This window comes from Martes martes (assembly GCF_963455335.1).
Source record: "Martes martes genome assembly, chromosome: 10".
Classification (NCBI taxonomy): Eukaryota; Metazoa; Chordata; class Mammalia; order Carnivora; family Mustelidae; genus Martes; species Martes martes.
This window is the reverse complement of record NC_137898.1, coordinates 60090382-60102666: the sequence shown is the minus strand read 5'-3', so window position 1 is coordinate 60102666 and position 12285 is coordinate 60090382. Positions and strand designations below refer to the sequence as shown.

The following is a 12285-nucleotide window of genomic DNA, read 5'->3' as shown; positions in this document are numbered from 1 at the left end:
ATATCTCAGTTAAACTGTTCTATGACAGAAGAGTGTGTCTCTTTAGCAAATAATTGGGAACTCCAGTCTTACAACTTAATGTTCCTATAGAATAATTATCTGTAATACTGTATCTACTAATTCCTTTATTTCACTGAACATGAAGTTAATCTTATATAGTACTTTCACAACTGACAAACAATTCTTTTTTTTTTCCTAAAGATTTTATTTATTTATTTGACAGAGAGAGAGTGAGAGATCACAAGCAGGCAGGCAGAGAGCGAGGGGGAAGCAGACTCCCCGCCGAGCAGAGAGCCCGACGTGGGGGTCCATCCCAGGACCCTGAGATCATGACCTGAGCCGAAGGCAGAGGCTTAACCCTGTGAACCACCCAGGCGCCCTTGACAAACAATTCTGTTTAATTGGTATAGTTGACCCTTGAACAACATGGGCCAACCCCTTGCACAGTCAAGAATTTATATGTAACTTTTGACTCCCCAAAATTTAACTACTCATAGCCTACTGTTGACTAAAAGCCTTATCAATAACATAAACATGTGTTGATTAACACATTTTGTATATGTTTAGTATATGGTAATCTTACAATAAGGTAAGCTAGATAAAAGAAAATGTTACTAAGAAAATCATAAGGAGAACACATTTACAGTACTCATTGGAAAAAAAACCTGCATACAAGTGGACCTGCACAGTTTAAACCCGTATTATTCAAGGATCAACTGTATGCAATTCACTTAAATGAGTATCTAATAAATTAGTAAAAGAATAAAAGGTAAGTGAACACCTGCCAGCAAGGGTATGGCTCAAGGCTATCTCCCATCTGTGACCTCCCCATTTTTCTCCCTGTATTATGTTGGAATCCTGACTGTCACTGTGGTGCCATCTGCATAAAATAATGATATGTTCTACTTTTGTCTCAGTCACCAACCAGCCCCCTGTACAGAATGAAGTCTGGGAACCGAGTTGCAACATTTATGATCTATGTGAGTCTTGCTTTGGATAACTAGGGCTTCTTATTTAATGACTATACTGCTTTTATTTTACGGTTTTCAAAGCAATAGCAGACACTGATTTTACCTGATACAGCAAAAAAATCTCTGAGACTTTTGTGACTTTCATACAGCATTTTTATTAGGCACTTTGGAGATAAATAGAAGTCAGAGTTCCTGCTCTCAAAGAGCTTACAGTGCATAGACTTAAATATGACCTTGTCATAGGCAGTGATTAGAATGGGAAGTAGGGTTACACTGAGGCCTGGAGATCCTAGGGCCTGACCAACACAGGAAGGGGATGTGAGTCTCTCTCTCTTTGAGGTCGCACAAAGGAGAGAGCTAAGATTACAGGAGGGAAAACAGGGATATCTACGGAGAAATTCAGTAAGTGTTGCTGTCTTAGTGTAGTGAAAATTCTCTCTCCTATCTCCCCATAAAATTTGCATTATACCCCCTTAACAAATAAACTGGCCTCCTCTCCTAATTTCTGACCTGATTCTAGGAATTGAACCTAGTTGCTATTATCTCACCTACCCACTTCCTTGCAGATCACATAGGTTTACTTCATTTTTTATGGGGCAGTCATAATTTCAGTTGTCTGTCACTTAAATTATAAGAGGTGAATGTGTGACTGTTAACTGAAGGGATAAACATGTTAATAGACGGGCTCTACGTAACACCCAAAGATGAAGTCCTGCTTTCAGGCTTATTAGAATAGCACACCCCCACCCTCTTTTCTCAGTATGGCAATAGCATTCCTTCCTTCCTCAGTGCTGTGTTGTCTCCACAGTGCAGCCAAGAAAGGGCAACCAGAGGCCATGCTTTATGGCCTGTAATGCTGGTGATTCCATTGTAGTTCTTCCCGTGACTCGGTTTTATACTTCCTGCAGAACCAGAAGGCTGCCACTTCCAGTGGTATCTGGCCTCAGGTGGTCATTCTGGGTGTTCTGATCAGGCATAGAGGGACCTCAGCTCTCCAGGCAGGGGGCATGTCCTGTATCAGCAGCTGGTTGCATCTCTGTCTGATGACTCAAGACAGCATGGGAAGTCACAGGCAGTGAAGAATATTGGTATCAAGCAAAGAAAAGGACATCTAGGGGCCAGTATCTTTCTTTTCTTTACCTCCCTAATATCTCCTACCTCCCTGGTTACCAAGGCCCAGTTACTATGGTAAGGGTAACATGGATGCAAGAGCCCTGCAATTTTAAATGGCAAAATGCAAGTGTGTGTACGTGGACGGAGGTGAGTATACCCACATGTGTGCATGTACATTTGAGTACAAGCATTTGTGATAGTGGAATGGAATATACTTAGGGTTAGTTGGCCTAATTCTGGTTCTGCCACTTAATATGTGGCTCCAGCACAAAACACTTCAATTCTTTGAGCTTGTTTTCTTGTCCTGCACCTCCTCATTGGGTTGTCATGAGAATCTGATGAGATAATGTAAAGGGACATCACCCTGTAAAGTTTTATCCACTAGGTTTTGATCATTGCATCCCACCAGCAGGTATAGGACGCCTTAAAGGGCCATTGGCATTGTGAGGCCTAGAAAGTGCTAGTTTATCCCAGTTCTTTCATCTTCAGGTTGAGGTAAAGACCGTTACAAACATTTCTAACAGCAAACATTAAGGTTTTTGGAGAATCTAAGAGTAATACTGTAGGGAGAAAATAATCTATAAGATGGGGAGAGGACTGAGCTGAAATCAAGTTAGTAATTTTTTGTTCAAATTGGAGATAAGATCAGTGCCAGTACAAAAGAGTGAAAGGTTTACTTCCACTCCACTGATCTCACAATCCTGCTCAGGGGCTTCATAGCACACAGATCCGATTCTCTTTTTAATTTGTTTGATAAGTCATTCCTTCCTGCCACACTGCAAAACTGCAGGTAAAGGAATGCAGGAAAGTGCAGGCTCCCCCTGTGTATCTTGCTTACACCCATAGTTGCTGACAACAGTGGTTAGAATGGAATCGTCCCATTAGTTACCTGAACACAAGGAGCAAACTGTTGCTCTCATCAACCTTCCCAAGGGGCTACAGGGGAAGCCATGAAATGCAAAAAATCACCACTGCCACTTCCAGGTTCCGAATCACCATGTCAGTTCAGCTTCCTCTACCAAGTGCCAACCTCCTAACTCCTACCACGTGAATGTGGTGGGATCCACAAACGTTCTGATAGACAGGGTGAGATAAGACTGGCTCTGTCATGCTGCACTGCTGGTGAGAAAATAATTTAGCATTATGTATCAAAAGTATTCAATGTATGCATACACTCTTGACTCAGTAATACTGATGATCTGGACTCTCTTATGAGAACAGTGTAAAATGGAGAAGAAAAAAAGATTTTACTCGCTAAGAGTTACTTATAATAGCAAACATTTGGAAATAACCTGAATGTTCAAGGGTACAGCATAAAGATTGTGACCAGGGACTCTAGTTGCATTGGCTCAGTTCAAATCGGGCTCAGTCACAGAAGAGTGATGTGACCTTTTGTTAAGTACTTAATCTTTCTAAGACTCAGTTTCCTCTCTGTAAAATGTGAATTGTAACAGTGACGATTCTAACTTAAAGGATTGTTGTGATGAATAAGTAAGATAGTATACCTCTAAGGACTTAGTAGAATGTCTAGCATATAGGCAGTGCTGAATAAATGCCCGTTATTAGTATGTAAATTACAACAATGCCTTTTTTCTCAATATGATGAGCAATATTTGTATTTTCCCATATTTTTATTTTTTATATATTTCTTTGAAAATCAGAAAAAACCTTCATATTGAGAGAACATATCTATAATTCTAGAATGTACCAGTGGTAAAACTCCTTAGCTGAGGTTACCTAGAGTGGGACAACTGGTCTGGGAAACATGCCAAAGCTACAATCCGTGGTTCCTACAAGGTCAGCTTTGAAAACTAATTGTAATATAAACAGTGCTCTGTAAGCCACAGACATGATCCATTAGTGGGCTGTGAAATTAATTTAGTGGATGTAGCCTGCATTTAAGAAATCTGAATTAGAATAAAATAATATGGAAAATAACAAAGGGTATCTCGTGCAGTAAGAATGTCTTATGAAACTTCTACTTGAGGGGGGTGTGTGTGTCTTGGGTTGTGATATAAACTGGATTTCTTCCTGAGGGCCTCAAACTTCAAATTGACCTACTGTAGCCCTCAATAAAGATATTAGATAGAAGGATAAAGAAAGGGGGAGTTCCTAAAGGCTGTCCTCTTGTGGCCCTACAGGCAAACACTGATGCCATGGAGTAGGCTCCCTTAATTCCTAAGTTGAGTGATCATCTTTCAACAACTATTTCTCCCGGAACTAGATAGGGGAACACAGGTAGGATTCTATGCAGAAATGAGATCAGATGTCAAGTAGGGCAGGGTTGGATAGTCAGGGGCTATTTCAGTGCTGGCTCTTTGGCATTGTAGCTGAGCTCCGTGGAAGCAGGAGGAGCCACTGCCTTCATCTATGCCAACTTTAGTGTGCCTGTGGTCAAGGTGAGTGGGGGTCTGGTCCCTGCATATGGTGGTAGTAAGAGTGCAGAACTAACACCTGAGCTTCCGTGCTGTTTGTGCTTGCAAGCTTCTTCCTGGGAGGAAGGATACAAAGATATTTTCCACCTGATTCTCAAAATCAAAGATAATTCCCCAGTTTAGATGACCACACTTTACTTGTGCTTCTATTTTTAAAATTTTATCACTATTTATATTACAAGGAGATGATTACATGTCTGCCTTCTCTATTACGATAGAACTCCTCAAAGGTAAGAACTCTCTTAGTGACCCTTGGATCCTCTAGAACAACTTGTCCCCTCAGGCATTCATTCAGTAAACACTGAGGTCTGAAAACACTGAGGGAGAGGAAAACTCATGGTCCTTGTCCTCCAGGGGCTCACAGAGAAGTTAACAGGCAGTAACAACATATTGCAGTAAGAGCTGTGAGATCATGTGAGGCACAGAGGAGGGCTGTGTGATAAAGAGGTTTCATTTCCCCCCAGTTTGAGACCCATCAAGCTCTCTCAAAGCCTTTACCTAATTCAGGAATGAAATGAAGATATAGAAATGAAACTGTGCCTATGAAGCACTTAGCACAGGGTGGGGCACATCATAAACATTGCCTAAGTAAATGCAGGGATCTAGGAATTCTCAGGGGATTGCTGTCTTTTCTAGACTTGGGAATGCAGAAGCTGTCAGTGCCTCCTGGAAGGCTCTTCCTTACCTTGGGCTTTGACTGCTTCTAATGGCCAAGGTTAAACTAAGTCTGTAGCAATTGTGGCGGGGGGGGGGGGGGCGGGGAAGCTGTGCATAGGGGGAAAAAGGACATACAGGATCTGTCAAAACACCTGGGTATGAGTTTTGACTTTCTGCCTTCTTAGCTGCATTTCTTAAAGCCCCGAAGCCTCAACTTCCTTGCTGGTAAAGTGGGGAGTATGATAAAGCCTGCTTCCTGGGGGTATTATTAGTAAGTGCCTGAGGATGCTTAAGCATCTGAATTAAGTTCTTAATTGTATAAGGAATAGTTTATTCCACTTTGCGGTTTTTGCTGAGGGCCTCTCCTCTGGGATCCAATGACATCATATGTTCACCTTTCTCCTACCACTTGCCACACTGTCCTGTCCTGCTTTGTCTTTATGTCTGTCTTCCTAGAAGACTGTGGGCTCCTGAGAACAGAAGTGGATATGATTTGTCTTTGTATCCTTAGGGCCTGGAGCAGAGTAGGCCCTCAATAAATGACGCATTCATGGGAGAATAGCAACTTATGCCATTTTGTGCCATGTTATGCATGCTTTGCCCCCAATCTGCATGGATAGCTTTCTCGTTTAATGATATGCATGCATTTGTCCTTAGTCATAGTCATGTACTTCTGAAGAATTAAAATTCTGGGCTGACCCTCTCTGGCGTGGGCTCTTCTGTTTTCAGAATGCAGCACTGTTTTGGTGGAATCTACATAGGAGTGGTGAAGGGGATGGTGACACACTTCATGCTGGTTGTCCTGTCCTGGTGGGAGATAAGTGGGGTAAGGCCTGCCTTTCTGGGCACAAGAATGGGGGAGGAGTTCAGAGTAAAGTCAAATAGCAGACGAATGGAAAATAGCATAGCCCTGTCATTCCAGAAGCTTCATTACATGGTACTTAATATTGAGATGATCAAATTTGGCTTAAGTTGCCCCCCACAGAATGGGAAGCTCTCACAGAGCAGATGTCAGTGAAAGTTTATTGACCTGATCAGATAGGCCTTGATTTCTGAGCACAGCTGAGGAGGAAAATGGTCCTGCGCTCCAGCCCTCTAACCCAGGGAGAAAACCATCAAGCCACTATGTGTCCCATTTAGTGCCTCCCCATGAGGAGATGGTCAAACAAAGAAGAGAAATAGATAAATAACCAGCAGATGTATTTATGTCATATATGTGTCCAAAAGCACTTAGTTCTTAAGACAGAAAAAGAAGTTGATCACAGACTCTCATGCTGAGATGGACATTGCCAAGAGAAGCCACTGCTTTTTTTTCATTGCACCAGGGGGAGGGTAGACTTTTAGGAGCTACATATGTAGAATGAAGAGTGAGTGACCTTAGTACCCAAGTTTTGAAAATTAGTCTGTAGGAGACAGGACCTGTCAGAGATTTTTTCTAGGGGACAGTGTCCCCTTTGCTATTTCTCTTTGCTAGAAGCACCATCTTGTAAACTGTTGCAGGGCTGGGACTAGTGTGAGGCAAGTGAGTTGCCCAGGGTGCAGAATGTAAGTGACCCTTTCGTGACCCTGTGAGTGAGAATTGCTGCTTGTTGTCTGCTCTGTTGAGCCTGTTCTCTTCTTCTTCCCCATTCTCTCCCAGTGGCCAACAAGTGGATACATGAGTATGGACAGGAATTCCGCAGACCCTGCAGCTCAAGCCCTAAAGACTAAAATGTTGGCAGAGAGAAGCTGGTGGAGTCCTGTGACTTTCCAGAAACGCCGGAAGCCAAAGGCAAGCCTAGGAGAGGAGAAAGGAGAGCTACCTTCTAGAGGAGGACCTTATCAGCATTGCTTGTTTCTTACAAAAGGAGGTGGTCTGTACCAGGGAATATCTGAGAGTTCTTCTCAAACCATCAGAGTAGATGGGCAATACAAAGAAGGGGTTGAGGCCAGAGGGAGAAGTTTGGGGGGCTCAGACACTCTAAGATGGAAACGGAATATAGCAACAGTCCCTGGGGTTTGATCAATGGAGTTTTTGCCACTTTGAGCCTTGATCACAGCAGCCCAGAAGTGGCAATGAGGACACCTGCAGGAGGGGGCTAGCCTAACTCCCATGGCTTTCTGCTCTTCTCCTCACTGACTTCTCTTGAAGACTGATCCGGGACTGTCTCTGTAAGAGTGTACCTCATAGGATTTTTTTTTTCAAGCAGAATGAAACTTTCTTCTTTTTTTATATGATGATTTTTAAATACAGCCATTAAAAACATTTACAAATCATTTTTCACAACCAAGAATATTCTTAGATGATAACATTGAGTAATATATATATATATATATATATATATATATATGAAAATGTATTTTTTTTTATTTATGCTATAATTTCAACTTGGCTCACCTCTCACCATTCCCCTCTCATTATATTCCAGACACATGACATTCTTTCTATTCCTACAACCACTGTGCTCATCGCCATCAGCATCATTCCCGCCTTTCAGGTCTTTGCATTTGCTGCTCCCTTATAATCCCCCCATGCCCAAGCTCTTCTCATTATCCCACTCTGGGCTTAATGTCGCTTCAGACCTCTCTTCCCTGATCATCCGATCCGCCAGCCATTTTCTTTCATGTTACCTGATTTTATTTTCTTCATTACACATTTCTCAAGTTGAAATCACTCTAGTCATTTGTGGACAGTTGTCTTCCCTGCAGGGTGAGTGCCTTAAGAACCCACTATACTTTGTCCATGCTTTTATAATAGCCTCCATTGCACTGAATTTCAGTATTTGTTTCTTTGCCTGGCTGCCTGCACTAGATTCTGCACTCCTTCTTCCTCTTGGTATCCCCAGAAGGAGGTCTGGTTCAAATAAGTAGGCATTCAGCAAATATTTTTGGATAAATGAATAAAAAGGCATCTTTTGAGCTACACTTTGGAGGACTGGTAGAATTTTTATAGGTAGAGTCTAATGAGGAGAAGCATTTCCTGGCAGGACTCGCATGAGCTAAGACTGTATTGATAAGTGACTGTAATGTTTGAGCACTTGTGCACTTGAGCACATTCCAGGCAACTTAGCTCAGATTCCCCAACAGGGGCGGGAGTATGTGTCTTGCTCACAAGGAAGGCACACAGTTAAAGGACTGGGTGGTTGGATGCTGTGTTGCCTCTGCCCTGTCCCTGTACCATGCATTTCAGGATTTCTGCCTCCCAGAGCTTGTGGCCCCTAAGGAAAGGGTTCTGATGTGCCGATATCCAGCTTCCTCCAGGGCCTCAACGAGCACCTGGTCACTTCTTCAGTATTTCTGCTGAGTGTGTTAAGATTCTGGAAATCCTCTCACTAAATGACTCAGTTTTATCATGCAGGGGAGGGAATTTTACCTCTACCCTTCTGTATTCTTAGCTGAGGCCTCTGTAATAAAAGATTAACAAGAGAAAAACAAGTTTATGAACATAGGTGAGAAATATGATAGTTTGTGATGAAGTCTGTCTAGGTGTGGTGTCTACTTTGAGTCTCTTCTGTGATAAGAGTCAATCTTTCTCAGTTGCAGAAATCCACAAATCTCCAGGGAGGAGATTTATGACAACTGGCTTCCTTTTGGAGGATCTGTCTTTAGGCAGATAAGGGGAGTTCAGAGAAAGCCACTCCCTGCATTTGCTGTTTTTCAAGTGCCTACAGCCCAAAATAATGAATGTGCCAGAGTGGCATGGTCTCCTACCCTCAGTCACATACTGAGGCTCCAGAGGACTGGGTCTGGAACAAAAAGCTACTGTCTGTGAGCAACACAGCTCCCCTTCTTTACTGCTGCAGACATCAGAGCTGGGCCTTCTCCAAACTCTAGGGTCGATCTCAGCTAATAGCAGCAACAGTAAACTTGGGAAGTTTACCATTCTAGGGGCACTGTTCTAAGGGCTTATATGTATCAATGATTTAATGTTCATCCCAACCCTATGAGGTTGATACAGTATTATGCCCATTTTACAGATATGGAGGCAGAGGAGCAGTTAAGTAACTTGCTCAAGTCCCACAGTCTGGCTCTGTCCGATCCTTGTGCTTTGAACCACTACTTCTGCATTGTCTGACACGTGACCATTATCACACATCCTGACCAGGTGACTGAGGCCCAAGAACTGTCGCCAATAAGTGCTTACTGAGCATTTCCTAGGGGCATGCCTAGGCTGAGGCATTGCTATAGAGGTGCTGAGAGGTGTAGGATGCAGTCCCTGGGAGCTGATGGTCAGTAGGGAGATGAGGCAAATGCATCCAGTGTTAAATGGAAGTTAAGCACAATGTGAAAAAATTGCATGCAGTAAGAGAGGAATTACTGAATGCTGCAGTCCAGAGCTAAAGGGATCGCTATGGCTTGGGATAGCCTCATTTGTTTATCCAAATCACATAGCCAAGGTGCTGACTCAGTGCCAAGCCCTTGCAGGCACCAGGGATGGAGAGAATTAGATGCTGACCCTGCCCAGATCGTCAAATCATCATAAGACAATGTAGTCACAGGTGGAAACAGGGACATAGCACTGAGAACCTCCTCAGAGGCTTTATGGGAAGGAGAGACTGACCAAGTCTTAAAGATGCTGAGGGTGTGGAGAAGCTTGGGAGGAAGGGCAGGGCTGTGCAAACGGGGAATGCCTGTCCCTAGAGCTATGAATAGTACCACCTTAATTCTGGTCAGTTTGTCAGTATTCTTTCTTTCTTTCTTTCTTTTTTTTTTTTTTTAAGATTTTATTTATTTATTTGACAGAGATCACAAGTAGGCGGAGAGGCAGGCAGAGAGAGAGGAAGGGAAGCAGGCTCCCTGCTGAGCAGAGAGCCCAATGCGGGGCTCAATCCCAGGACCCTGGGATCATGACCTGAGCTGAAGGCAAAGGCTTTAACCCACTGAGCCACCCAGGCGCCCCTGTCTGTTTTCAAAACACTTTTACTCACCTGCCCAGGGAGAAAAGGAAAGCAGGCATTATGGAAAGCAAGGTCTGGAATGGTTAGTGGCTTGCCAGGGGTTACATAGGAGAGCCTGGCCTGAGGCCTGGTCTGTCTCCTTCACCAATGCTCTTTCCATTCAGTGGTTATAAACAGTATGTCCCTCCATTATACCACAACTGCAGAGTGGAAAGGCCTTATTCTTTTATATTTGCACCAGCCTCCATGCCCTCAGAAACTCTGACTAGTCCTGCTAGAAAGTGGTATGCTTTTGGGCCCCAACAGTGCTTAGTGGGTAGGTAGCTAATTCAGGATAAGACTGACTGTGGTCTGGAACACTGCTTGTTTGTAATTTTCTTTCTTTCTTTCTTGCACTTTTCTTCAGTCTTTTTTCTAACAGCCTTGTCCAAGTGGGCTGTTGTATCACTCCAACAAGCCTCACTCCAGAGAATATACTTTAAACGACTATTATCATTATCACTAGTGACCACAATCTGGCCATGCACTGTAGGCCAGGTGCTGGGCTAAGAACTTAGGTGTACTTGTCTCCTTCAGTGCTTACAGTGAATAGGGATTCTGCAGAGAGAAGCTGAGGCAGAGAACATGTAACCTGCCTGAGGTTACGCAGCTATAAAGTGGCGGAAGCAGGATTCAAATCCAGGTCTCTCTCCAAAGATCTGAACTAGCCCTCTGTTGCCTGCACTAATGTCACTTTGCTCTGGTTGTTTGCTCCTATCGGCAGTAATATCTTTGGAGCCAGTAATTTTTGAGGAGTCTCCAACACTTTCCCAGGTGTTGAGAGGTCTGTCCTTTCTGCCTCTAATGCCTAATGGTTATGAATCCTATTAGATACAGGTATTTGTTGACTACAGAAATGAATCACCTTAATTCCCCAGAGCTACAGTGAACACCTATTGCGTGAAGAACTCCATGCTACGTGTTCCAGGAGAATCCAAGACAATGAGGAGGCCTGCTTGTTGCACCTGAGGCAAAATTAGCATACACGCAAATGTAAGAATAGCTAATCGGATATAATCGAGTGGAAAGCTCTGTGGTGTTACCCTAAGCATCATGGGAGCTGGCAGAAAGGGCAGGACCCTATGGCTAGAGTGGGCAGAGAGGCTTCCACACTGGGGCCCCAGCAACACAATGGAAAGAGGATGTGTGCTGATGGAGGGCAGGAAGCAGCTACCACTTCACTTTTACACAGGAGGGGGCAGGGAGAGCTGTCTGGGAGAAGGAAGTGAGAGGGTGTTAATCCTGGGGGGTCCTTGTCCAGCAGTGCCAAGGACAGCCAGCACAAACTGCCCTTTCACGGAACGATTCAAAGAATCTCCTGTCTGGGACACTTGGCTGCTCAAGCTGGGAGAAGGCAAAGGGGGTTCCAGTGGGGAGAAGGGACATTTGCAGGCAGACTACTGTACACTTAGCAAAACAATGAAATCAGTTCAAAGCTAGGGGGAGGAGACAAACATTTGTAGTCCTCTGTGCCAGCCATTTTATCTCCCTTGTCTTACAACAATTATCCCTTTTGGCAAAGGAGAAAAAGGAGGCTCAGAAAAAGACTTCTGTAAATTCACACAGCTAGAAGAAGAGCTGGGGTCTGCAGCATGTAGTTTCCCCCCACCAGCTGCTTCTAACCAACTCTTTCTCTCTGGACTTTTCTTTCTTCCTCACCTTGGGATCTCCACAGTTTTCTCCCCTTTTGGAAAGAGAGCTGCCTCATCCGCCACTTCTATTCCTTTCCTTGGTCACTTGATCATTTCCAGAAAGTGCTTGATTGGCCTATTCCCTCTAAGGTCTGAATAGCAGAGGGTCCCTCTGTCCCTGCCAGGGACATATTTGCATAAGAAGTGGGTCACCCCTGATGAAATCAATGATTTCAAAGGAATGAAGTTCTAAGGTTTTGAGGGCATGGCTCAGATTGAGCCCCATAGATAACTACCATCTCTGTGTTTTTTAATGTTTGCCACTTTTCAGATGGTGCATAAAGTAATGACCATTATACCTCTTGTTCATCTGCCTATCACCTTATGGGGCAGGAGGGCAGTTACTTCCCCCAGGTGGAAGAGGCCAGCCATTTGGCTAGTATCTGTTTCCAAGGTTTTGCCTGGCTACAGGCTAGAGTTTTCTAGCAAACTGCTGGGAGAGAAAACCAGCTCTGGGAATAAGGGAGCCTCTTGAGTTTACATAACTTTCTGAGCCCTGTAC

At 43.8% G+C, this 12285-nt stretch overlaps 1 protein-coding gene across 2 annotated transcripts in view; it reads left to right on the top strand.

Annotated features, from left to right (window-relative positions):
* P4HA3 (prolyl 4-hydroxylase subunit alpha 3) overlaps positions 1-7444 on the top strand; it is a 37939-nt gene extending 30495 nt beyond the window's left edge. The window contains exons 10-13 of one of the 2 annotated variants that reach the window (XM_080816052.1): positions 918-980; positions 4415-4483; positions 5906-6002; positions 6816-7444. In XM_080816052.1, the coding sequence (XP_080672178.1) occupies positions 918-980; positions 4415-4483; positions 5906-6002; positions 6816-6886 (300 nt within the window). In that variant the 3' untranslated portion in view covers positions 6887-7444. The remainder of the gene's footprint in view (positions 1-917; positions 981-4414; positions 4484-5905; positions 6003-6815) is intronic. The other variant, XM_080816053.1, reaches the window with a different exon arrangement.
* The last annotated feature ends 4841 nt before the right edge of the window (positions 7445-12285 follow it).